The sequence below is a fragment of the Xiphophorus maculatus genome, chromosome 17 (assembly GCF_002775205.1).
Source record: "Xiphophorus maculatus strain JP 163 A chromosome 17, X_maculatus-5.0-male, whole genome shotgun sequence".
Taxonomy (NCBI): Eukaryota; Metazoa; Chordata; class Actinopteri; order Cyprinodontiformes; family Poeciliidae; genus Xiphophorus; species Xiphophorus maculatus.
Window position 1 is genome coordinate 2612856 of NC_036459.1, and position 23134 is coordinate 2635989.

General features: G+C 43.1%; 1 protein-coding gene across 13 annotated transcripts in view; it reads left to right on the forward strand.

Annotated features, from left to right (window-relative positions):
* celf2 (CUGBP Elav-like family member 2) overlaps nt 1–23134 on the forward strand; it is a 210299-nt gene that overhangs the window by 42234 nt on the left and 144931 nt on the right. For all 13 annotated transcript variants that reach the window (XM_023350405.1, XM_023350406.1, XM_023350410.1 and 10 more), the window contains exon 2: nt 2120–2155. In XM_023350405.1, the coding sequence (XP_023206173.1) occupies nt 2120–2155 (36 nt within the window). The remainder of the gene's footprint in view (nt 1–2119; nt 2156–23134) is intronic.

Sequence of the window (23134 nt, forward strand, 5' to 3'; positions counted from 1 at the left end):
TTTATCTTCCAGATATAAAAATATAAGTGACTAAGTGTTAGGAAAGTGGTGGATTCAAACATGCAGACGTAGAAATGCAGGTTTGGTGTGTCTCAGGTGTGTGTGTGTGTGTGTGTGTGTGTGCGTGTGTGTGTGCGTGTGTGTGTGCGTGTGTGTGTGCGTGTGCGTGCGTGTGTGTGTGTGTGCGTGTGTGTGAGGGGAGGGGTGGGAGTGTGTGTGTGTGTCGCGATGTAAACGTTGAAGAGCAAGCAGAGTGTGTTTGATGTTCCATTTCCTCTTTTTCATAATTCATGGTGGAGGAAAATGGACTGAAGCAGAGGTGGCTGCAGAGTGTGTGTGGTGTGTGGGTGTGTGTGGGTGTGTGGTGTATGTGTGTGTGTGGTGTGTGTGTGTTGCAGGATAACAGGACAATCGTCTCTGCTGGTTTTTGGGGAGATGAAACAGACAAGAGTGCGTCTTTGAAATGCAAAGAGCGGCGACCGGTGATTGGCCGCCATGTTGAGGAGGAGCTGCGAGTTTTTCGCCGCATTTCATCATCATAATACTCACTTGCACTTTGTCCCCCCCACTCCACCCGTTCACCCCCATCACCTCCCTCACCTCCACACTCAGAGCTCCAACTCATTCTTTACTTTATTTACCTCTGTGACAATAAAACTCTGGCTAATTAGGGGCTGCTCTGAGATTGGGAGGGTTGTGTGTGTGTGTGTGTGTCTGCACTGAGCGCTATGCTTGCTTACACACACACATTGTGTAGTGGTGGGGCCCGGGGACCAATTTATTTACATGCAGTGGAAGAGGAACAGAGAATTGGAAGAAGGGCTGAAAGAAAAAGAGAAGGAGGGAAAAAGAGGAAACAGCAGGGAATTCTGGAGAAAACCCAGAGGAAGGAAGAAGTTTCTCAACTGTTCCCAAGGACACACACGACCAATTTACCATTTAGATCGCCTGGTGGGTGTGTGTGTGTGTGTGTGTGTGTGTGTGTGTGTGTGTGTGTGTGTGTGTGTGTGTGTGTTGGGGTGTGTGTGTGTTTGCCAATATCCTATGTGATTTCCACCTTCATCTGCATCCAACTGTTTCCTTTTTGATTAAAAGTAGCTTAAAGTCAAACTGAGGCTCAACTGTTTCACCGTTTTTGTAATGAGGGAATTATTGTTTCTGCTGCTGCAACGTTTTTTTTTTAACGTTAAAATATTTTCTACATTTATTGTTGTTTTGATAGACGAACGAAAGCAGAAATGTAGAAGAACCATCTGGTATTGATCATAGATGGTGAAGTGCTGATATTCTCACTTTTCTGTAGTTTTGCTACTTTTAACTTTTCTGATGAGCTGATTGGAGGTTAGTCAGGCAATCTGCTGGTGCAAATCTGCAGTCAGCCATGCAACAACCTGCGTTACACAGAGTTCAATGCAGTCTGGGAATTTATATCGGTATTACTTAGTCCTGGAGAGTTTAGAGGATTTTTTTCTCTAAGGAAGGAAAAATGTTGACTCCTTCTTTCATCCAGCTGACCGGCAGAGCAGCTGTAGAAAAATCTATCACAACTTTAACCTGAAGGAAACGTTTAGCTGCCTTAAAAATCCCCAAAGTGAACTCTGGTGTGATTCGAGTGTGAACACCAAGCAGGAAATGGACTACAGAGCAGGGCATTCTGGGTAAATACAACCAAAGCTAACGTGCTAACCTAGCACTAGCAGCAGAAATGGCTCATAGCCTGAAATCCTCCAACCGCTAAAATCAGACGCCTCCATTTAGTTTCCATTTGGTGAAGAACAAAGTTGCTCTCAGTGTCTCCAGAGGTTTTTCTGTCGTTTCCTTCAGTGGTTCTTGGTGCAGCGCCCCCACAGGCCAGGAGGGGAACAGGTTGGTTTGACTGGGAGCAGAGAGGAAGAGAACCGCAGCAGCTGAACCGGGTTTACCGGACTATCAGGGGGAGAAACAGCCTGGATGTTCTGAATGCAAAATTTTAGAAATGTTTTATCAATAATTACCATCATTTTGAAGAAAAATTTAAATGGTTCGAACTCCTTTACGGGAATATTATGAAACTGTTTTTGGTTTCCTGGTTTTCTTCAAGACGTTTCTCTAATCTTTTCTCTAATCTTTTGTCTTGCAGGCAGGACGCCGGTGACCTCTCTGGACCGATACAAAGGTAGGAAAACTTTCCTCCTCTTTCTGCGCCGCATGCAGCGCCACATGCGTCCAGCAGGGCGGCATCAGAGCTGTGGCGGGTTGCGGGTTTGTTGGTCTGGAAGGACAGAATGATGAGTTGAACTCCTGGACAGGAGAGGAGGAAATTGGAGAGGGCGAGGTGTGACGCGGCGGAGGGTCATTAAACCGAAGCCGTCAGCGCCGGACCCAGAGCGGGGCGGGGAGCTTTAAATAAGGCCCGGTCAAAAATAGCTCCACCTATTCCTCATCTGAGGCGTCGCTAACGGGAAAGATGAGAATCCTTCCTGAGCGCCATCAGTGAGGCGAACGGAGGCGTCTGATTGGTCGATCCTGTTCCAAACTCCAGCAAACAGAGGGATGAACGCTGTGATGGATTTCCTCTCTTATGACATTTTAAGTCTTTATGAACTGATTTCTAGAGCAGGGAAATGGAGCAGAAAGGAGAAGATCCATTTAGGAGTCTGGATTGTTAAAGAATATGTGGTTTTAATGACATAAAAGATTCACAAAGTTTTGCTTCTAAGTTTTTTAGAAAAGCATTTTGGTCAGTTTGAATGTTGGCTGCAACTTTTCCTGCAGGATGGATTCATATTTCATCCAAAAGGCCAAATGCAGGTTTTAGTTTGTTAGATAATCAGGATCATTTCCTGCTGTATTAAGGTCATGTTTGCATTTTCTGTGATTTTAGTTTGGCTTGACCTTTGCTCTCTGTGGTAAAACATCTTTTATAATGAAATATTGAACTTTTATCAACGTATTTGTGATTAAAACATGTTCAACATGCATCGTAAACTTTTAGACATTATCAGGCACTTTTATTGTCATAGTTAAGATATCCAACATAAGATTTTTAATCAAACTCATATTTTAACACACAAATGAGACTTTGTAATGAAAAACTGAATGTAAAATCTTGAAACTGGTTCAGACCAAATGTTCTGCAGAGATCCACAGTTCAGAAGGAATATTTCAGGTTTTCACATTTTTCCTTCCAAGATGTTTCAGTTTCCACTTTAAATAAATTTAGTTTGTTTTTCTGCTGATAAACTTTTTAAAAGAAAGCTTAAAATTATTTTTGGAGATACTTGTAATAGAATTATTCTTAAAGATCAATAATAGATTATTTGGGGGTTAAATCTGTAGTGACGGTTAATATCTCAGTTATTCATGTCAAAAGGAAATTATCATAAAACTAAAAGTTTTGAACGGAGAAACTCAAATTTCCAGCGATATCTAATTAAACCATATATGTAAGAATTGGTAATTATAATATTGTATATTATAATATGGATAACTGATTTTCCCAAATATAGTTTTTAATATTCCAGATTTTGTTTGTGAAACCTGAAAAGGTTTATCTAATAACGATGCTTTGCTTCAAGTTTAGCTGAAATTAATTTGTTCTGCTTCTAATTTAACATTTTATCTCTTTTTATTACGAGCTACTCAAACAATATTTATGGCATATTTCTGTTATATATTTGTAATTAAATCACTAAATGACGTCATTCCAGTTGAAGCGGATTCTGGATGGAATTATTGATATTTTTACATTTTATTGCTGATTTCTTGTCATCACTGATGTGGATTTTCAGCATTAGGAATATTTCCAAACGGAGTTTCAGCCAGCTGCCTGACAGTGCTCAGCAACAGGGGGGGGGAGGGTCAGTGTTACTCCAGGCTTTAAGCTGTAGAATCAGTTTAGTGTTAAGTTTTAGTGTTTTAATGAAAACGTAGCGAAACTGTTTCAGTTTTTAATTCTTGCTTTGCGCCCCCTGGTGGAGAATCTGTGTTTTATTCAAAACTTCAGGATGGCTGTTTTTTTATTTTTATGTTTAAAGGAAGTGAAGCATCATTTTTTATCTGTTATTTGATTATCTTTTCATCAGTTGTGATATTTTTGTGGTAAATATTTCATGACTTTTTAAAATAAAAGCTGCAGCGCGGCAACATTTAGGCTTCAATGAATCTATTTTGATTGGAGTGAAGTAGAAATATTGGTATTCACATTATTAGCATCTTTATGCAGAATTATCTAATATTTCTCACATTGAGCTCATGTATTCATGAGTTCGGACCTGGATCCGCTCCGGTGGATCCAGCAGCTCAGAACCGATCCTGGGATCCGGCCGGATGCGGCTAAAACTGGAACGTGGAAGAAAAGGAGAAGAATGTGAGAATAATTCAGCTTTTGTTTCTCTGCCTGATTGGAGAAAATGGGCGAGGCTGCGACTGTCAGACACAAACAAACAGACGCAGCTCTAATCCGACACACAGCTGCGTCATTCTGCAGCGCATTCGCTTCCTCTCCGTCTCCACCGCCGCCGTCCAATCGCCTCACACACACGTTCACACACACGTTCACACGAAGCAGAACTGGGCGTATAATTTGATCCTGTGTGCTCTCCTCCTCTAATGAAGCTCTCTGGCGGTTTGACTGACACTCGGCTTGTTATTTAAGTGTCTGTTTTGGGCCAGGAGGAAGAGGAGCGAGGAGGAGGAGCAAGGCAGGAATTGGGAGGTTGGGGATAAATAAAAGAGAGACAGGAAATGAAAAAATGGAGGAAAAGAGGGTCGTGGGACTCATAGGGAGCAAATGAAAGAGGGTGGAGAGGAGAGGAAGACAGTTTGGGAGGAGGAAGAGTTGACGGCGGAAATGGGGGTGATGAAGGCTGCGAGGGGATTGTGTGGGTGAGAGTGTCTAATTGCAGGTCTTTGTCCTGATAATGTTCTTTGAAGGCACACAGCTGATAATTAGCCGCCGCGGCTCCTCGGATGCCTTTCAGCTTCGGTCATTATGAGCCGCAAACCCTCCATTGGCTCTGACATGACCTCCCCACACACACACACACACACACACACCCCTCCCCACGCACGCACACACACGCCGCAGCAAACAAGTGTTGATTAGAGGATGAATAGCATCATGCACGACACGACGGCTCTCCAAAGGCCCGGCTTCCTCTCTGCAGGTGTGTGAGGGACGCACTTCCTGTTTACGGAGCAGAGCCACTCAGCAGACAGTGAGTCGCTGTAATTACACACAACGCGGCGTGCCGGTACGCCGGCTCCCTTACTGCCTCCCGGTTGCCACATGACAACGGCGGCCCCTCGCTACGCCGCTCCAGGCCCCGCCCCCCGGTTTTTCCCACAACTGAATATTTATGAGACAGGAAGTGGCTGAGTGGAGCGATCGCTCTGGGAAAACCTCACCGAGGTTATTACAGCCAACCGAGAAAACATGTTCATCAACTGAAAGAAAGGAAAAATATAACTGGAACTGTCGTTAGTTTATAAAACTAAAACACTGAAATTAGAGATTTAATGCTCTTTGTGTTGTTTAGTCTGTTTATTAGCTTTTCTAACTGATGTGAAGCAAACACTCTAAAAACTAACTAAACGTCACAACGTAATAAAACTAAACTATAAGAAAAAACCCAGAATTATTTTAATCCTGGAAATCAAAAAGAATGACTCATATTTTCATGATACGCATGAACTCACCTAATTCAGTCAATTTTTTCACACAATAATGATGCATGGTGGTGGCAGCATCATGCTGCGGGGATGGTTTCCCTCAGCAGCTTCTTAAAGTTGACAGAAAAAAGTCTTTGGGGCTTTTTCTAAAACTCATTTTGGTGGAACATGCAGATGGCAAAGTCAGAAATAAAAGGAAATGAATGGGCCTAGTCAAAGTCCAGGCCTGAATCCAGCTGAGGTTAAACTGATCTTTTCCTTCCAGTCGGAAGGAGATGAGGATGTTTTACCAAGAGCAAAGGACAAAACCTTGACAGTCTGAACATTTCAGATCTTGCCATGAGCGGCGAGTCGGCCTGCAGCATCCGAACAGAACCAAACAGAACCAAACAGAACCGGACAGAACCAAACAGAATCGAACAGAACCAAACAGAACCAAACAGAATCGAACAGAACCAAACAGAACCGAACAGAACCGAACAGAACCGAACAGAACCGAACAGAACCAAAGGCCGTGAAGACTTTCCCAGCAGCTGGTGTCATGGCCGCCGCTCATCCATTTTTCATCCAAACGCATGAATTATGAGCCGTTGCTAATGACGACGGCTCTTCTTCTGCTGCCACTGGGTTGTTGTGAGCGCGCTCAGTGGCGCGCCCGGTGGCAGGGGAGGCGCTGCGGCCCGGAGGAACTTCCTGCTGCGATCCGAAGCGCCGACCTGGAACCCGATGGGAGCCGGGAGGATTAGAACCGCTCATAAAAACAGCAATAAAAACCATAAAACGATGCCTCCAATTAGAGATTATTGCTTTTTTCTCTTTGATTTCTCATATTTTTTTATTGAATGGAGTTCTGCTTATTAATATATTTATTTAGAAAACAAACTGGTTAATCTGGACTGAAAACGTCTGTGATTCATATATTTAATTTATTTTTATAGGTATTGACATACTTTAGTTTTTCAGGACCTTTTATACAATCTCAATATTAGTTTGATTTTATTTTTACTATTTTCTAATTTGGGGCTGAATCTTGATCTTGAAGTTGCACAGAGAACAAAAATTATACTCAGGTAAAAGTAGCGCTACTTCAACATATTTTTACTCAACTTAAAAATAAAAAGTACAGCATAGTAAAAATACTCCTAAAAGTATTTTTTTTCAAAAAAGTTACTTAAATAAATGTAAGTAGTTACAACCCAACTCTGATGTTACATGTTTTTCAGCTGGTTTACACATTTCAGCTGGATGTAGGTACTGCATGTATTCCTCTGTGTGTGGGTGTGTGTGTGTGTGTGTGTGAGGGATGTTTGGGGAACTCGGTGTGGATCTTTTTTCTCCTGTTTTATTTTTTGAGAGGCTCCAGATGGCGCAGAAACAGGTGAGCCAATTAGCGAGTCTCACCACACGGCAGCATCGTCACATCAGCGGAGCGCGACGGGAAAAAAAACAGATCTACAATCAGACTTTGTTTCTGTCACAGATTTTCATGCTAACATCTCCTCTGTGATGCTCAGATGTCTGAGTCCTGGGGCGGCCATACTGGGGCCATCCCAGTCGCCAAACTGGTGGGAATGATGCTGGAACGCCGTCTGTCACTCCGGCCGGAAAACAGGCGGATTTAAACAGATTTCTTGTCTTTTTAAGGATCCAAACATTTCATGGAGCCTCGCTGATATTCATTATTGCTAATGAAGTCGGAGTCGTCATAAAAGAGGAAGCAGCAGGAAGTCAAAACGCAGAAACACCCTTTATCTCGTCCTCCTCCATCCCCCTCTCTCCATCTCCTGTCATCCTGTGCAGAGCCGAGTGTCAGTAGGTTTTCTGTTAATTAGCTGCAGAAAGCAGAGACACCTGCCCACTGCTGCCGCTGACGAACGCACAGAAATGCATCCACATGATGCGGCGACGCTCATGCTTGTTATTTTGATGCTTCCTGTGCGTTTGAGTATTTTTCTTTTTGTTAAGCGATAATTGAGCAGCCATGGCGGCTGCTTTCCCACCTAATGGAAGGGGACAAATTAATCTCCCAGTGCTAATGTCTGCAAATGGAACAGGAACAATCCTGTCAGCTCCAGGCCCACAGGGAGGGGGTCGGAGCATGCCCAGAATGCTAACGCTTCAGCTTCTGGAGTTTCAGGTTAAAATCATTCAAAGAAACTCTTTATTTAAAAATATTTTGCTAAGAGAAGTACCTTATAAATTCACATTTATTTTATGCAACATCTTTTCTGCAACAGAAACTCCTAAAATGATGAAATCAGTTGGAGCCTGCTTCTTCTTTTACCTTTTCAGGAAAATTTCATTAATGCTGAACATCTCCAGCAGAGCAGCAGCCAGACGGAGTGAATTATTCAGGCGGTGACCAGAGGTCCAAAAGAATTTACCCCAAAAAGAGCAGAATGAGACTCCACTTTCTGATTTACCTTAAAAATCTGATGGGTGTCCCTCCCAGCTGTATCTATGGCCCCTTCTGTTTGCAAAATGCTGTTTTTCTATTGCTTTTTTTTAAAAGGTTATAAATGAGAATTAATTCTAAATTATCTCAATTAATGAGTAACTTTTTACAAACTATTTACTACAGTTTTCACAAGGTTAGGAACCACAACCCCCTGAAAAAAGCTGAAAATCCCTGAAAACATAACTGGCTATTTTAGATGCAGAACATGTATTAATTCACATACTAGAAATCAGTACCACAGCAGAAGATAAAATCTACAGTTGTCATTATTTGTGCTCTTTAGGAGAGAGGAAAAAAATGGAAAGAGTAAAGCGGACTGGAGTCGGGCTAAAGTGGACTGGAGTCAGAGTAAAGCGGACTGGAGTCGGGCTAAAGCGGACTGGAGTCGGGTTAAAGCGGACTGGAGTTGGGTTAAAGCGGACTGGAGTCGGGCTAAAGCGGACTGGAGTCAGAGTAAAGCGGAATGGAGTCGGGCTAAAGCGGACTGGAGTCGGGTTAAAGCGGACTGGAGTTGGGTTAAAGCAGACTGGAGTTGGGTTAAAGCAGACTGGAGTCGGGTTAAAGCGGACTGGAGTCAGAGTAAAGCGGACTGGAGTCAGAGTAAAGCGGACTGGAGTCGGGTTAAAGCGGACTGGAGTCGGGTTAAAGCGGACTGGAGTCGGGTTAAAGCGGACTGGAGTCAGGCTAAAGCGGACTGGAGTCGGGTTAAAGCGGACTGGAGTCAGGTTAAAGCGGACTGGAGTCAGAGTAAAGCGGACTGGAGTCAGAGTAAAGCGGACTGGAGTCGGGTTAAAGCGGACTGGAGTCGGGTTAAAGCGGACTGGAGTCAGAGTAAAGCGGACTGGAGTCGGGTTAAAGCGGACTGGAGTCAGGCTAAAGCGGACTGGAGTCAGGCTAAAGCGGACTGGAGTCGGGTTAAAGCGGACTGGAGTCAGAGTAAAGCGGACTGGAGTCGGGTTAAAGCGGACTGGAGTCGGGTTAAAGCGGACTGGAGTCGGGTTAAAGCGGACTGGAGTCAGGCTAAAGCGGACTGGAGTCAGGCTAAAGCGGACTGGAGTCAGAGTAAAGCGGACTGGAGTCGGGCTAAAGCGGACTGGAGTCGGGTTAAAGCGGACTGGAGTCGGGTTAAAGCGGACTGGAGTCAGAGTAAAGCGGACTGGAGTCGGGTTAAAGCGGACTGGAGTCAGAGTAAAGCGGACTGGAGTCGGGTTAAAGCGGACTGGAGTCAGGCTAAAGCGGACTGGAGTCGGGTTAAAGCGGACTGGAGTCGGGTTAAAGCGGACTGGAGTCGGGTTAAAGCGGACTGGAGTCGGGTTAAAGCGGACTGGAGTCGGGTTAAAGCGGACTGGAGTCGGGTTAAAGCGGACTGGAGTCGGGTTAAAGCGGACTGGAGTCGGGTTAAAGCGGACTGGAGTCGGGCTAAAGCGGACTGGAGTCGGGCTAAAGCGGACTGGAGTCGGGTTAAAGCGGACTGGAGTCGGGTTAAAGCGGACTGGAGTCAGGCTAAAGCGGACTGGAGTCGGGTTAAAGCGGACTGGAGTCGGGTTAAAGCGGACTGGAGTCGGGTTAAAGCGGACTGGAGTCGGGATAAAGCGGACTGGAGTCGGGCTAAAGCGGACTGGAGTCGGGTTAAAGCGGACTGGAGTCGGGTTAAAGCGGACTGGAGTCGGGTTAAAGCGGACTGAACCTGGCTGGTGTGAATGCAGCTTTACCAATGACTTTGTCTAAACTAATCAAACATGAAGCTTCTGATGAATGAAACTTTTATTCCAGGAGTATTTTCATTGGCTAAACAGCTTTTTAAATGGACCAATCAAACCTTGATTTACTGATTTGACTCCATTTGTCCAAACTAATCTCTTGATTCTTAGTTTCCTCAACAATAACGCCTGATTCTTGTCTCAACTTGTTCTTCAGAACATCATCTGGTCGTATTGATCGAATTAATCAATGAAAATATTGGAGGAAGTATCTGCTGTGGGTGATGTTGTTGTTGAGCTGGAAGCTCTACCTGCAGGCTCTGCTCCCCTCATGGTCTGTAAAACGGACTGAGAGACTCGCTGAATGTCAACCTATTTCCCATCTTAACAGCCGTGATCCCGGAGCCGTTCCTCCTTCTAAGCCTCTTTCTGCGGACGACCTCCAGGGAAGATTGTGAGTACAGAGGAGTTGATTACGGCGGCGCGGCGCGGCTGAGCTTTGTTCTTGGCGTTCGGCCGCCCTTGGCTTTGGAAGAAGAGACGGATGGAGCAGAAGAAGAGGTGTCTTATCACTCCCCTGGGGTCTCGCATCCTTTCATCCCAGATTGGCTCTGTGACCTCGCCGCCCCGCCCGGTTCATCCCGACCCGCCGCGCCGTCTCTTGTTTACTGTCCCATAATGACATTGTCAATGGCAACAATACGGCTGCTTATCGCGAGGTGTCTGCCGTCACAATGGATGAATGGCGCCGTAATGGAATGGCGAATTTGTCCTGTTGTCATCTCGGAGCCTTTGGAGGCGCTCGCTGCGTCCCGGCTGCGCGTGCCGCTGGAAGATAAGATTAATTCTTCATATCACCGGGATGATTGTGGAATCTTGTATCTAATGTAATTTTTATTTCTCACTCCTCCTCATTTCCTTTCCCCTTTTTCTTTCAAACTGCACAGTCAAGATTTTTTTTTCTCTTTTCTTTTGGGAAAAAATCTAAATAATTTATCTGTTTTCGTGCATTTCCTTCTGCTTCTACTTAAAGGCAGAGAAATGAAATGGGAAGAGACAGGAGAATAGGCAGATGAGTGTTTTTTTTCTGAATGGGACGGACGTGAGCGGCATGCAGAGCGGGGTGAGCGGGTGGAGGGGGTGGAGGGGTGCTGCTGGCTGGTGGAGGGCCTAAGAGGAGCCTGCAGACTTTAGTAATCCCTCTTTTATTAATGTGAAGCCAAGCTCAGCAGAATGTGGCTCACAGACATAACAGAGCAGCTCGCCGTGTTCAGGCCCCTCTGTCTGCCTTACTGGCATGACTGGCCAAGTCAACACCCTTCCCATTTGCCAGGCTGGTAAAGCGTCAGCCAGTTAAAACCCAGTTTATTCTGGCCTCCCAGTCCGCTGCGCCTCCACCCACCGAGCCGCCGTCCGTCGGAGGCTTTTCATCCCGCTCAGGTTCCGGCTCTTTTCTTCTTCTTTTTTGGCACCGAATGCATCCTGCGTCCCTGCTTCCCTGCACGTTGCCATGACAACCCCACCCTTTTCGCATCACTCAATGCCCCCCCATGTAGCCAATGGGCATTGACCTTTTGCTGTCGGAGCGTGTTAGGGAGCAGGAGACACAGAGTGCAGGAGAAGGATGGCGGGGCGAGCGAGAGCGGAGCGCGCGCTCGGCAGGAACAGCAAACACAAATCGGTCATTAAACTGTAAACAATTTAAAACGGACTCACTGCAGCGTTGGCTCTGCTCCTCCGAATCACAAAGACGCAACGCTCATGTCCAGGGAGGACGCAGCGTGGAGACACGGCGCTCAAAGTGTGACATCATCACTAAGCTTAGCCAGAAACCAAAAGTTAATTTATGTTTCCTCCTTTTAAAACCAGGAATGTTTCATTTTCTGTTGGTCAGGATGATCCGCAACATTTTCATAAAACATGCTTACCCTGGGAAACAAAAAGGTTAAGATAAAAACCTGAACTGCTATCGCACAAAACTAAAACCACAAAACAAAAATAATTCATAAGAATCTCATTGATGTGAAGACTCCCACCTGGAGTTCCTCAGGGCTCCGTTCTCAGCCCACTCTACTACCCCGCACATTCACTGTGTGTTCATAACAGTGGATGCATCAGAATTTTCTCCAACCAAATGTTAAAAAACATCTAGTTAATAACACCAATAAACTCAAGGGGTTTAAAGAAACCTGTATGATCTCTTCACATCCCAAATTCCCACAGGAAACTTCTGACCCTCTGCAAGAAATAAATGGAAGATCAATGAAAATGCAGTTTTTACTCTCCAGACCTGCAGGTGGCACTAAGCACGGAGAATGGAACATTACATCCACACAACAATAGAGCAAGGAAGAAGAAGATTGGAGTCTTTTGGAGACGTTTTTGCAGCTGCTGCAGCACCAGAAACATAAAATCGACCATTTTTGTGGTTATAGGTTGTAGGTCAAATTATAGTTTGATTAATTTTTACTAAAGATTCATTTCATTTTATACGCAAAGGTAAAATTCTCTCGGATCAATGCAGAGGAAACAGAATCCAGATTTGAAATAAATCACAGAACAAAGAAACAATAAAAAGTCCAAAACCCAACAGAACCAAACCGCTCTGTTGTCTGGCTGAAAGCTTGAAGGCTATTAGAACCGTTTCTGGTTGCTCACACACCTTAGTGTAATATTTAAAATGAATTGTTTGATTAGGAAATCATCTGGAACGTGTTTAACATCCTGAAACTCAGATCAGTTTTTGGTTTCCTTCAAGGTGTTTCTGCCGTTAAACCAAACCTAAAAGTCATTTTTTATTTTATATCACTGCTGGAAGCAGCCAACCAGAACTCGCTGTTTATGTAAATGTATTATTTTGTATTTTATAGCAGGTATCGAAAACAAGGTTTAATGTAATATAAATCTATTTTAAACATTAGAATCTACAAAAATAATCTTAAGGTGGCTTTTTGATTTATTTCTGTTTTCTTGTACAGACTATATATATTCAACAGACTCTCTAGACTCTCCTTTGTTGGAGCTCTGACATTTTGAGCTCTGACTGGATGGAAAACATCAGATTTGAAGTTTTCTGATGCTTTTAAAAGCTGCAGGACATTTCTCTAGAGACAACACGGTTTATTTACAGAGCTATGGAAAACTGCATGAAATATCAGGAATGTAAACAACTTGTTGGGAGGAAGGATCTGTGATGAGGCTTTCTTGTGCACCTTGGATGCAGCATTCTGCTCTGAAGGAGCTCTGCAGATCTGAATCAACATGTTAGGAGGAAACCATTTTCATTTCCCTTAATAACTTCTGAAGGCAGTCAGGAGTTATTAATATTTATTATGAGAATCAGAAGAGTTGCTGGTTTGAATCTTTACTGGATAGAATTGCTTGGTCATGGAAAATAAGATACCACAAAAACAAAGAATCTTACCAAGTACTTTTGTTTAGTTTCTAGTGCAAAGTATTTTAGTACATAAGACAAAACTAACTCAGAAGTAATTTTTCAGCAAGATATGGAAGCTGGTTTAAGTAATTATTTCACCTTTTACAAGACATTTCCCATGTTTGGAAGATTTTAAAATCAGTATTAAGGAATTGTTCACTTAAATCAATGTCTATATCTTGCTGAAAAATTACTTTTTAATTAGTTTTATCAGTTTCAAATACACTGAGATGTTTGCTCTATAAACCAGACTAAAATACTTGGTAATGTTTTGTGTTTTTGCAGTGAACCTGGTCTGTCAGCAGTGCAAATAACCAATCAGCTGGCTGTGATTTTAATGCATCAGTCGATGCTCCAGTCATATTCAATGATGATCTTTGCATCGAGCCGTTGCTGCAGCATCCAATCGGCGGCTGCAGCGTCCAATCCGCGGCTGCAGCATCCGATCCGCGGCTGCAGCATTTGATCCGCGGCTGCAGCATCCGATCCGCGGCTGCAGCATCCGATCCGCGGCTGCAGCATTTGATCCGCGGCTGCAGCAGCTGTTTGTAGGGAATGTGTGCGATGATTGCATCAGAGCGCTGCGTAGCGTTGCGGCCCGCTTCCTGCTGCCGCGTCACTCTGCGCTGAGTCAACATGCAACAGGAGGCAGATTTGATTTGAATTCCAAACAACGGAGGCGGAAATGGATAATTAAGGCAGAACTTAGCGAGAGGGTCTTGTGCGTTTGGATGCTGATGGGCCGAGTGCTTCACATAATTTGGGATTTGGATTGTTGTTTTTCAGGGAGATGCAGGTGTTTGGTGAAGACGGATGATTTCGGCCCGAATGCCAAACATTCTAATGAAGCTCACGTACGATCCATAATTTTAACTATTCCCCACCTGCTACACACACACACTCACACACACATACATGGATGCACAATATTCACTAATGAAGCTGTTCTCCTCTCCGCTCTTTCCGTCCCTGGCTCAGTGAAACATGCATAAATCATAATAAACAGAGATGAATTTTTAATCAGCGCTCCCTGCCCGTGTCTTCAGCCCAGCCTCCTGAGGCAGGGAGGCTGTGATGTGCCAGGTATGTGCAGTCTGATCTGGCAGCGCCTCCTCTGGGAGCGCCGATCGCTGAACCGCGTTTGGGCCGAGCTGGACCGGGCCGAGCCTCTGGAGACCCGACTGGTCCACGTTGAAGTTTTCCACTTGGGTCCAGTTGTCCAGTGGGAGGTTAAATCCACTTCCACTGGATTTACTTTTGAGTTAAATTTTAATATTTCATCAGATTTTTGCATGTTTTGTTGATTTTATATTTGGTGATCATTCAATCTTCTATCAAACTTGTACAGCAAAACAGAAGAATATATAATGTAAAAAAACTAGCTGCTGGAACTTAATGCACTAATTAAATTATAAATCGTGTTTCTGGTACGGCCATAAATCTGACGCTACATCCGCTAACATCGATGGACAACAAATTCATTCTGCCGGCCTCTGGGTTTTAATTTCTGCTTCGAAGCGATCTGATTGGACGCTGGAAAAGGCTACTGTTGTGCTCATGTTAAGCTAAAAGGACTTAGCTAATCAGCAAACTATTTAAGCCTAAAGTAGCATCTTAATGCTAAACATGTTGCTAAAGCTAGTGCTAGTGTTTGGCCAATCGGATCGTTCAAACTGATTTTTCAATGAAAATGTTGCTTATTTTGTCAATATATAGCTTTCTATTGAACTGTAGTTAATTATAGACCTTGAAATTAACTCAGTTTAAATATTTTATTGTGGTCCCAGCACTTAAAAAACTAATTAACTTGAGTTTTAATTGAATTTATTCCAGATTGGAGCAGAAGTTAGTTGAACTTCATTCGTTGTTACAACAATCATTCGTTGTAAAATGATCCGGTCATCGTCATGTAGTCTGTAAGTGACTATGCTAGATTATTGGATGGGATTTGGGTTACCATGACAACATAACTCACATAAACTCCAACAGGAAATTCAGATAAATTATAGAAATCTGTCAGATTTTCCCACAGATTAACTTTATCTTCAAATTAACTGTTAAGACTTTGAATTATCAGTTGTTTTTTAATATACAGTTTTTATTGAAATGATCTCAAAATATTTACACTTTTTAAAATGTAAAATAGAAAATAACCAGGAGAAGCAGCGCACACAGTCTGACCAGGACAATACAACTCAAATTTAATCTGATTAAACTGAAAGTCAGCCTCGTTTTCAGAGGAGTTTCCGTAGGTTGGGTCTAATCCAGACTGTGAATAATAATCCTGGAGTCGCACCGTCAGTTTGTCTCCAGGAGAGTTTCCGCATGTTGTTCCTGGAAGCTTCAGTTTAACTTTCCTCCCATGGGAGAAGCAGCAGCTCCTTGCTAGTCTGCTGCCCTACATTCCTGGAAAGCTTGGAAATGAGATAAAACAAAAAATGCACATTTTCACAATTTCACCCAACTTTAGCTAAAACATCAGACACAGACCAGAGGAGCTTCAACGGTTATTATTGCTGGTATTTATGATCCTGCAGAAAATCATTTTGTTTTGTTGAATTCAAACTTCAGGTTTTCCAGTCACTCATTAACTAAACTGAACTGTAAATCATGAAGGCAACAGAGAAAACAGAGAGCTCAGAGGACGACGCAGTCAGAACATCAGCTAACACACACACACACACACACACACACACACACACACACACACACACACACACACACACACACACACACCAGGAGCTCTCCTGACCCAGATGTCACTTTGCTTCAGTACTTCACTGCAAAAACACAAAATCTTTCCAATTGTGTTTGGTCTAGTGAACTTACTTATTTACTTATTAGTCAAAAATCCATTTATATTCATGGAAAAGTGAAATAATCTGCCAGTGGACCTTTATCTCATAGTTTAGTTTTGTCTCATTTCAAGTGTCCTCAGATATTTGCTCTAGAAATAAAATCAGAAATACTTGTTAATATTTGGTTTTAACCAGAGGAACCTCCAGCTCAGAGTCCGTTCTGTCGGGTCGAGCAGAACATCCCGTTCTTCTGGTTTCGTCCCATTTTCCTGCGTTGTCATGGAGATGAGTAACATCTTGACTTTTCATGCGGTTTTCCTGAAAAGCTGCATTTCTGTGGCGTTTTCTCTGTCCCCAATCTGACAGAGCAGTCAAACTGATCGCAGCGCATAAATATTTGAAAACAAACAATAATTTGTCTTGTTGAGCATTTATATCTCAAACTCAGTCGCTAAATGTGTTGTTAACACAAACAACCAGGGAGTGACGGACCAATCACAACACTCCAGGAAGTGACAGAAATTACAAAACCAAACCGTGGAACTGAAACATAACCCACTGGAGTTTTACAGATGAATCTGTAGCTGATGGATCCAGATATGTTTGTTTTTCAGTGGACTTTAAAAAGCAGGATTGAGTCCTGACAGCTTTCTGCTGCTGCTAACTGAATATGTGGCAGATTGGAGTCATTCACCTTTGACTTCATTCACATTTCACTTGTTTTTGTTTAGATACGGCTCTCATCAAACAGTCGCTGTGTTTGCCTTTCAGCTTATTTACATTTTTGTATTATTCCACCCACACATGCATGAATATGGATGAATTCTTACTTTTTTCCTTGATGTTTCAGGAGCTGCAGCACATTTCTGTGTCAGTGTTCTCATTCTTCATCTTCTGCTCATAAAATCTTCCTTATATATAACTTTCTGTAAACTGCACTGAGAGAGATTCCCCCCAGGGCGGTGGGAATCTTTGCCAACCTGATTTGTGAGCTTGCACTTGTGTTTAATAGAAAGAGAGATGAGATCCAGATTGATGGGAGGCCTTTGGTATTAAGACCAAAGGCAACCACTCAAGCGAAGCAGGATGTGACATTTTCCCAGCCATCTAGCAAAGCCTTTGTTATTTATTTTACTTATTTATTCAAGTCTGTGCAATTTCTAGCAGGTATTAAACACAAATGGGTGGAATGATGGCGGAGCGGGAGGTCAGGATAAATATGTGCTCTTTTTTTCTGCGTGTCAAACTTTTGGTGAAAATGAGGAAAAGTGAGGAGGAGGTGGCAGGGGGGTGATGAGGAGCGATGGCAGCGACGGGAACGGGAGGAAAAGCGGCATCCCTGCTTTGAAAATAATAATGGCAAAGCAAAATAGATCCCCAGCTGCTCGCTTCCTCTCGCTCCTCTCCATCTAAAATGCATTCCACCTTCTCCCAATGTTGCATTTTTTATTTTTAAAGTTTCCATTACGGATAAATTTAACTGGTGAAACTCCAGCGGTCCCACTTTGTGCCGACTCCCCTTCCTGTTGCATAAAAGATTAGAATCGAGCCGCTGCTGCGCACCTGATCATGAAAAACAGTCATGCTGAGGTTGACTTGTTTTGCAACGAGTCAACATATTTCATTGATGTTTGCAGGTAGTAATTTATTGCACCATAATTTACTGACTGAATCGGTGAATGCTTCATTGGGTGACAAATGAAACTGCTTTTGAGGCATGCCCTTCATTTGCAATTTCCAGATGAAAAATGTGACTTTCTGCATCAAGCAGTTCCTCGAGCGAGAGGCGAGGAAGGGAACGTTTCCACACCTTTAGCCTGTGGGAACAACGTTCCAGCAGGTGAGTGGCAGGTTGAGACGGCGGGGACATCAGAGGACGGATAGATGAGGAGGACAGAGGACGGATAGATGAGGAGGACAGAAGACGGATAGATGAGGAGGACAGAAGACGGATAGAGGAGGATGACAGAGGACGGATAGATGAGGAGGACAGAGGACGGATAGATGAGGATGACAGAGGACGGATAGATGAGGAGGACAGAGGACGGATAGATGAGGAGGACAGAGGACGGATAGATGAGGAGGACAGAGGACGGATAGATGAGGAGGACAGAAGACGGATAGATGAGGAGGACAGAGGATGGATAGAGGAGGATGAGGAGTGTTTTAGTTGTTTTGGCAGCATCTGGCAGGAAAGTTCAGCGTTTAGATTTTTCTGTTCCTGAAAAGTTCATCATTTTAGTTTAGTTGGATATTAAATCTAACAAACTGTCATAATTCAAATCATCACAGGTCTAAACTATATAATACATTAAAATATACGATTTCAGGTTTCTACACCTCCATATGAATCATTGTAAAACACAGTACAGTATAATACTGAACAGTTAAATGAGAAGTTTGGATGATTTGTGTAAAAAAAACTGATATTTTCCCTCACTGTCTGATATTCTTCAAACTCTGATAAAGCAGCGGCCATTTTCTCACTCAGGATAATAAATTATTTTAAGTTAATTGATTATTATAAACATAAATTGTCTTTTATCTCCATTAAATAATTACATAGATTTTAATCCACAAAAAATGTTAACATAATTAGTAGTTTTTTGTTTTTGTTCGTTTTTTGCATACAAAGGTTCCGGCCAGAACCAATGTATTTGCATGTTTCTGGTACACCTGTAAATGTGACGCACAGGTAGCTGATGCCCGATTAAATTACACAACCATAAAACTACCTGAAAACAATCAAGATTTTTTTCTTTTATAAAAATGTGCTGACATTTGAGAATCCAAAATGTTTACATCACTGTAGAGTTGTTTTGATATTTAGGCGATCTGGTTTCCGAGGCGTCCCTGAATGCACCACAGCCTAGAGGAAGTCCCGCCCCCCTGTGTGCTGCTCTGGTTCTGCTTCCTCAGGCAGCTGGATTTGGACTTTGGCTCATTCATAAGGCAGAACAAAGTAACTTTTCTGTTTTACTGAAACCTCCTGGTGACGCTTTTAATACAAAGAAACAATAGTTGTTTCTTTTTCCAGGATTTTATTTCAGGCTTCAGAAGTGAAATGTGGTTCTGGAATAACGTAGAAAGAAGCATTTTAACGAGGCTCCGACGGTTGGATCTCCGTGACAATTTGACAGGAAGTCTACCTCTCTGAGTGGAAGCCATCTTGGTTTTGCATTCAAGTTCAACATGTTGGGTCACATCTAGATTATAAATATCCTCACAGTTGTGGAAGAATATATTGATAAGATCACCTGATTAAAGCTGTTTAAATATTATTATTATTATATTATGTCTAGGCATTGTCCTTAAAATTGAAACATACTCAAAGTATTTTCACACAGGTGTAATTTTGAGACAACAAAAAGTCACAAAACACTAAAAATCTTTTTAGTGTTTTGGAAGAAAACAGATACATTTTAGTTAAAAATTACCTTTATCATTTAGTTCATTTGTAATTGCATCATTTTTCATATTTTAGTCTTTAAAATACCAGAATTTTCACTTCACTTTTCACTTTTACCAGCTTGGCATAATTTCTAAATATTAGGTAAGGTGTTATAATTGAGCAGTCACTTATTATTAGAAAAACGTTCACAGTTTTTTTTCTTTTGTAAAAATGTGAGTAAATTCTTGGACGGCTACTTCAAAAATATGAAGTCTTTTTACCTGAGAAGTAAAATTGAGAACAATTTTTGGTGAATTAATATTTAATTTGAAGGCTTTAAGAGGCTTCTGCACATAAGAAAGAGAGTTTAGTTTTTAGGGTAAAGACTTGGCCCCCCTAATGTCCCCTTTTAGATCCGCCCCTGCTGGGAAGAAGCTGCATTTTCCTTGATTTGAAGACAGTGAGTTATTAGGAGAACTCCTTCCAAGTTGGGATTTATTTGAATCTGAAGTGCAGCAGGGAGACAGATGAGCTTCTGGTCTCCAGTTCTTCCTGTGAGTGTGTGTGTTTGGGTCAGTGACCCGTCCCTGTGTAATGGTCCCGTTAGTCCTCTATCAGTTCAGTCTGGTGGGTCAGAGCCGTGAGGTTTCAAAACGCCCGCCGCCGTCTCCAAGCAGCCGGGCGCACGCCGTCTCCGTCGCCACGGCGATTTAATCTGCCTCGCCCCTTTTCAATCAGGCGAGTGTCAGGCAGGGCTGCTCCGTCGGGGCGTCTAATAAAATGCACAGACACACTCCTGCAGGAAGCCCCCTGCAGACACACACACACAGACGCAACAGACACCAGATCAATACAGGCAATCATACAGGTGACAATAGGTGCAGGTTAACCGGCCGCTGATTCACACCCCGCTATCATCACCGTCTCAAAAATCACACAATCAAGACAGAAGCATGCCGGTGGGTGGGGGGCGTCTGGAAGACGAGGAGGAGCGGAGCGCAGCGCGGCGCTTTGCAGGTACATGAAATGTGTGAATATGTGCGTGAAATGAATTGAAATGGGTGTGAAAGTGCATCTACTCACAGGCAGACACACACAGACACGCCTTTGTGTTTGGGAGTGTGTGTGCGTGTCCCGTCCACACGCACAAGCATTACGGTGGGGGTGTGTGTGCGTGTGTGTGAGGTGTGTGTTGGCTGTTATCAGAATGACACCATCCTCCTCTCTCTCCTGCAGCCCCAGAGGATCAGTGGAGCTGCACCAGTTTCAAATGAAAATAAATGAGAGGCAGTGACCGCTACTGCCTGGGTCCCAGTTTAATGAGGAAGAGGAGCAGAGGAGGAGGAGGAGGAGGAGGGGGATTGGTCCAGGTTGGCAGCAGCGGGGACGAGAGAGAGAGAGAGAGGAGGGAGATGTGATGAATGGACGAGTTTTCTCTGTCATCGATGCGATGGCCAATTACAGCTGCAGCATGCTCGGCTGCGCCGCAGGTGGAGCGGACGGCGCTCTGAGTGGCCGCGCTGCATCCATCCATACTCCATTATTTGCATTGAGAGGACAAATCAGTGCAGAGTGTAAAACCTGGAGCGGCTTGGCGGCGAAATTCAGAACGACGTCGGACGTCACCAAGCGTCTTAGGTCCAGGCTGATCGTCACCTGCTCTGGAGGAAATCTGATTTCCTTTCACTCATCTAATCTAAACTAAACTAAACTAAACTAAACTAAACTAAACTAAACACCATTTTCTCTAATAACAGACACACAGGCTCAGATGTATACATACACCTCCAGTGGGATTTGACCAGTTCTTCCTTATGAGCCAAATCCACCAAACACACATTGATGAGGCAAAGATGGGATTAAAAAAGATCAGAGTATTGTGATTATACATCGGTTGGGTAGTGAATGAAACAGAAGTTATGTTTCCTAAAGAATTATGAAATTATTGTTAAACAACCGACTGATTGGTGTTTTCTCCCAACTTTTGTTGCCATTTTGCACATTTTGTCTACAGCTGATGGAACCTGCTTGTGTGGGAAACAAAAATCTATTTCTCATCAGTTTGAAAGGCTAAAAAATAGATTCATAAACATAAAAACAAAAAAAATGTAAACTTTCTGTATGTTTTAGTTAGCTTTACAAACACAATATAGTTCCAGTTATGGTTTTTCCCCATTTGTTTTTATTTCAGTTAACAAAAATGTTTTCTCAGTTTCAGTTTTGTAACTTTGTTAGTTAGTCTTGGTAGTTAGTCCGCTCCACCTGCGGCGCAGCCGAGCGTGCTGCAGCTGTAACTGGCAGCTGTCAAACACGGTGGTGGCAGCGTCATGATGCGTTGGGCAACATCGTTAACTTTGTCTCAAACAGCCTGGTGGTTGAAACTGGGCAGATAAAGCAAACCAGCGTCCAAACTCTGACCTCAGAGCGGGAGAAAATATAAAAACTGGATCCAGACCAGAAACGTTTCACTTTTATTCGTCTCTGCCAGCAACAGAGAGCCATGTGAAGCTCCATGTGAAGATCCAGGTGAAGATCCATGTGAAGCTCCATGTGAAGCTCCAGGTGAAGCTCCAGGTGAAGCTCCATGTGAAGCTCCATGTGAAGCTCCATGTGAAGCTGTAAACCGGTGGCTGCAGTTTTATCTCTGCATCGTTTGCGGTTCTCCACAAAACGGCTCGTGTAAAAAACTTTCCGTTGTTTGACTGATGTGAGAAATTGCACACAATGCTCTTCAACAGAAGGAGAACGTCCTGCAGTTTTGTTGCTGTATAAACTGAAAGAGGCCAAACAGCACGCTGTTATTTGTCATGTGGTTGATTTGGACTAAAGGTCCAACAGAGCAAGTGGATCTAAAAGGAACTAGAACTTCAGATTTTGTAACTAACCAAGCCAACAGATCATCCTGCACAGTTCTGGTAAAAATATGAAGTTTCTCCCAGCAGCAGAGTTTTTGTTGAGGACGTTTCTACATGAGTGGACCTGAGTGCTGTCCAGTCCGGTCCAGTACGGCCCGTTAAAACCAGCAGCCAGTGGGCCTCTGCAGGCCGCCGGTGTGTGAGGGTCAGCGGACGGGTCAGGAGGTTTTGGTTTGACTGGACTGGACTTGATCTGTCTGTCAGTGTGTCCATCTGGACGCGTGACGCAGTCGGCCATCTTGAAACAAAGTTACATAATATTTCTGTTCAGGTTCTGTTCTGTTTATTAAGCTTTACAGCAGATTTACATTTAAAGTTTGATATGAGAAAAATGTGACTGAATGTATAATGATGATCATTTTTTAGACAAATAGTTTTTATTTATTTTTTACAAAAAAATCCTGAGTGTTTATTGGTTTAACAGCTTTTAATTGTTGAACAGCTTTTTGTTTCTTTTGATTTATTATTATTAATTTTTGTTGATCTCCAAGTCTTTAATGTAGGAGGGCCTCTTTGCCATCACCCTAATCTTTACTCCCTCCTCAGATTATCTATAATATGGTTTCCAATCAGAAAAGTCTGATTATGACTGTTAGTTATTAAAAAAGCAGTAATGAATTCTTGCTTTGAGCTCAAAGGAGCCGAGACGATGCGTCAACCCAGTGGAAACATTTACTTTTGCTATTTTCACTTTTATATTTAGAAGTTGTTTCTTGGGGCTTCTGCTGTTTTAGCAGTGAAACAACTTATTTGTAGTTTCTTAATGACTTTACTGCCTCTTTGC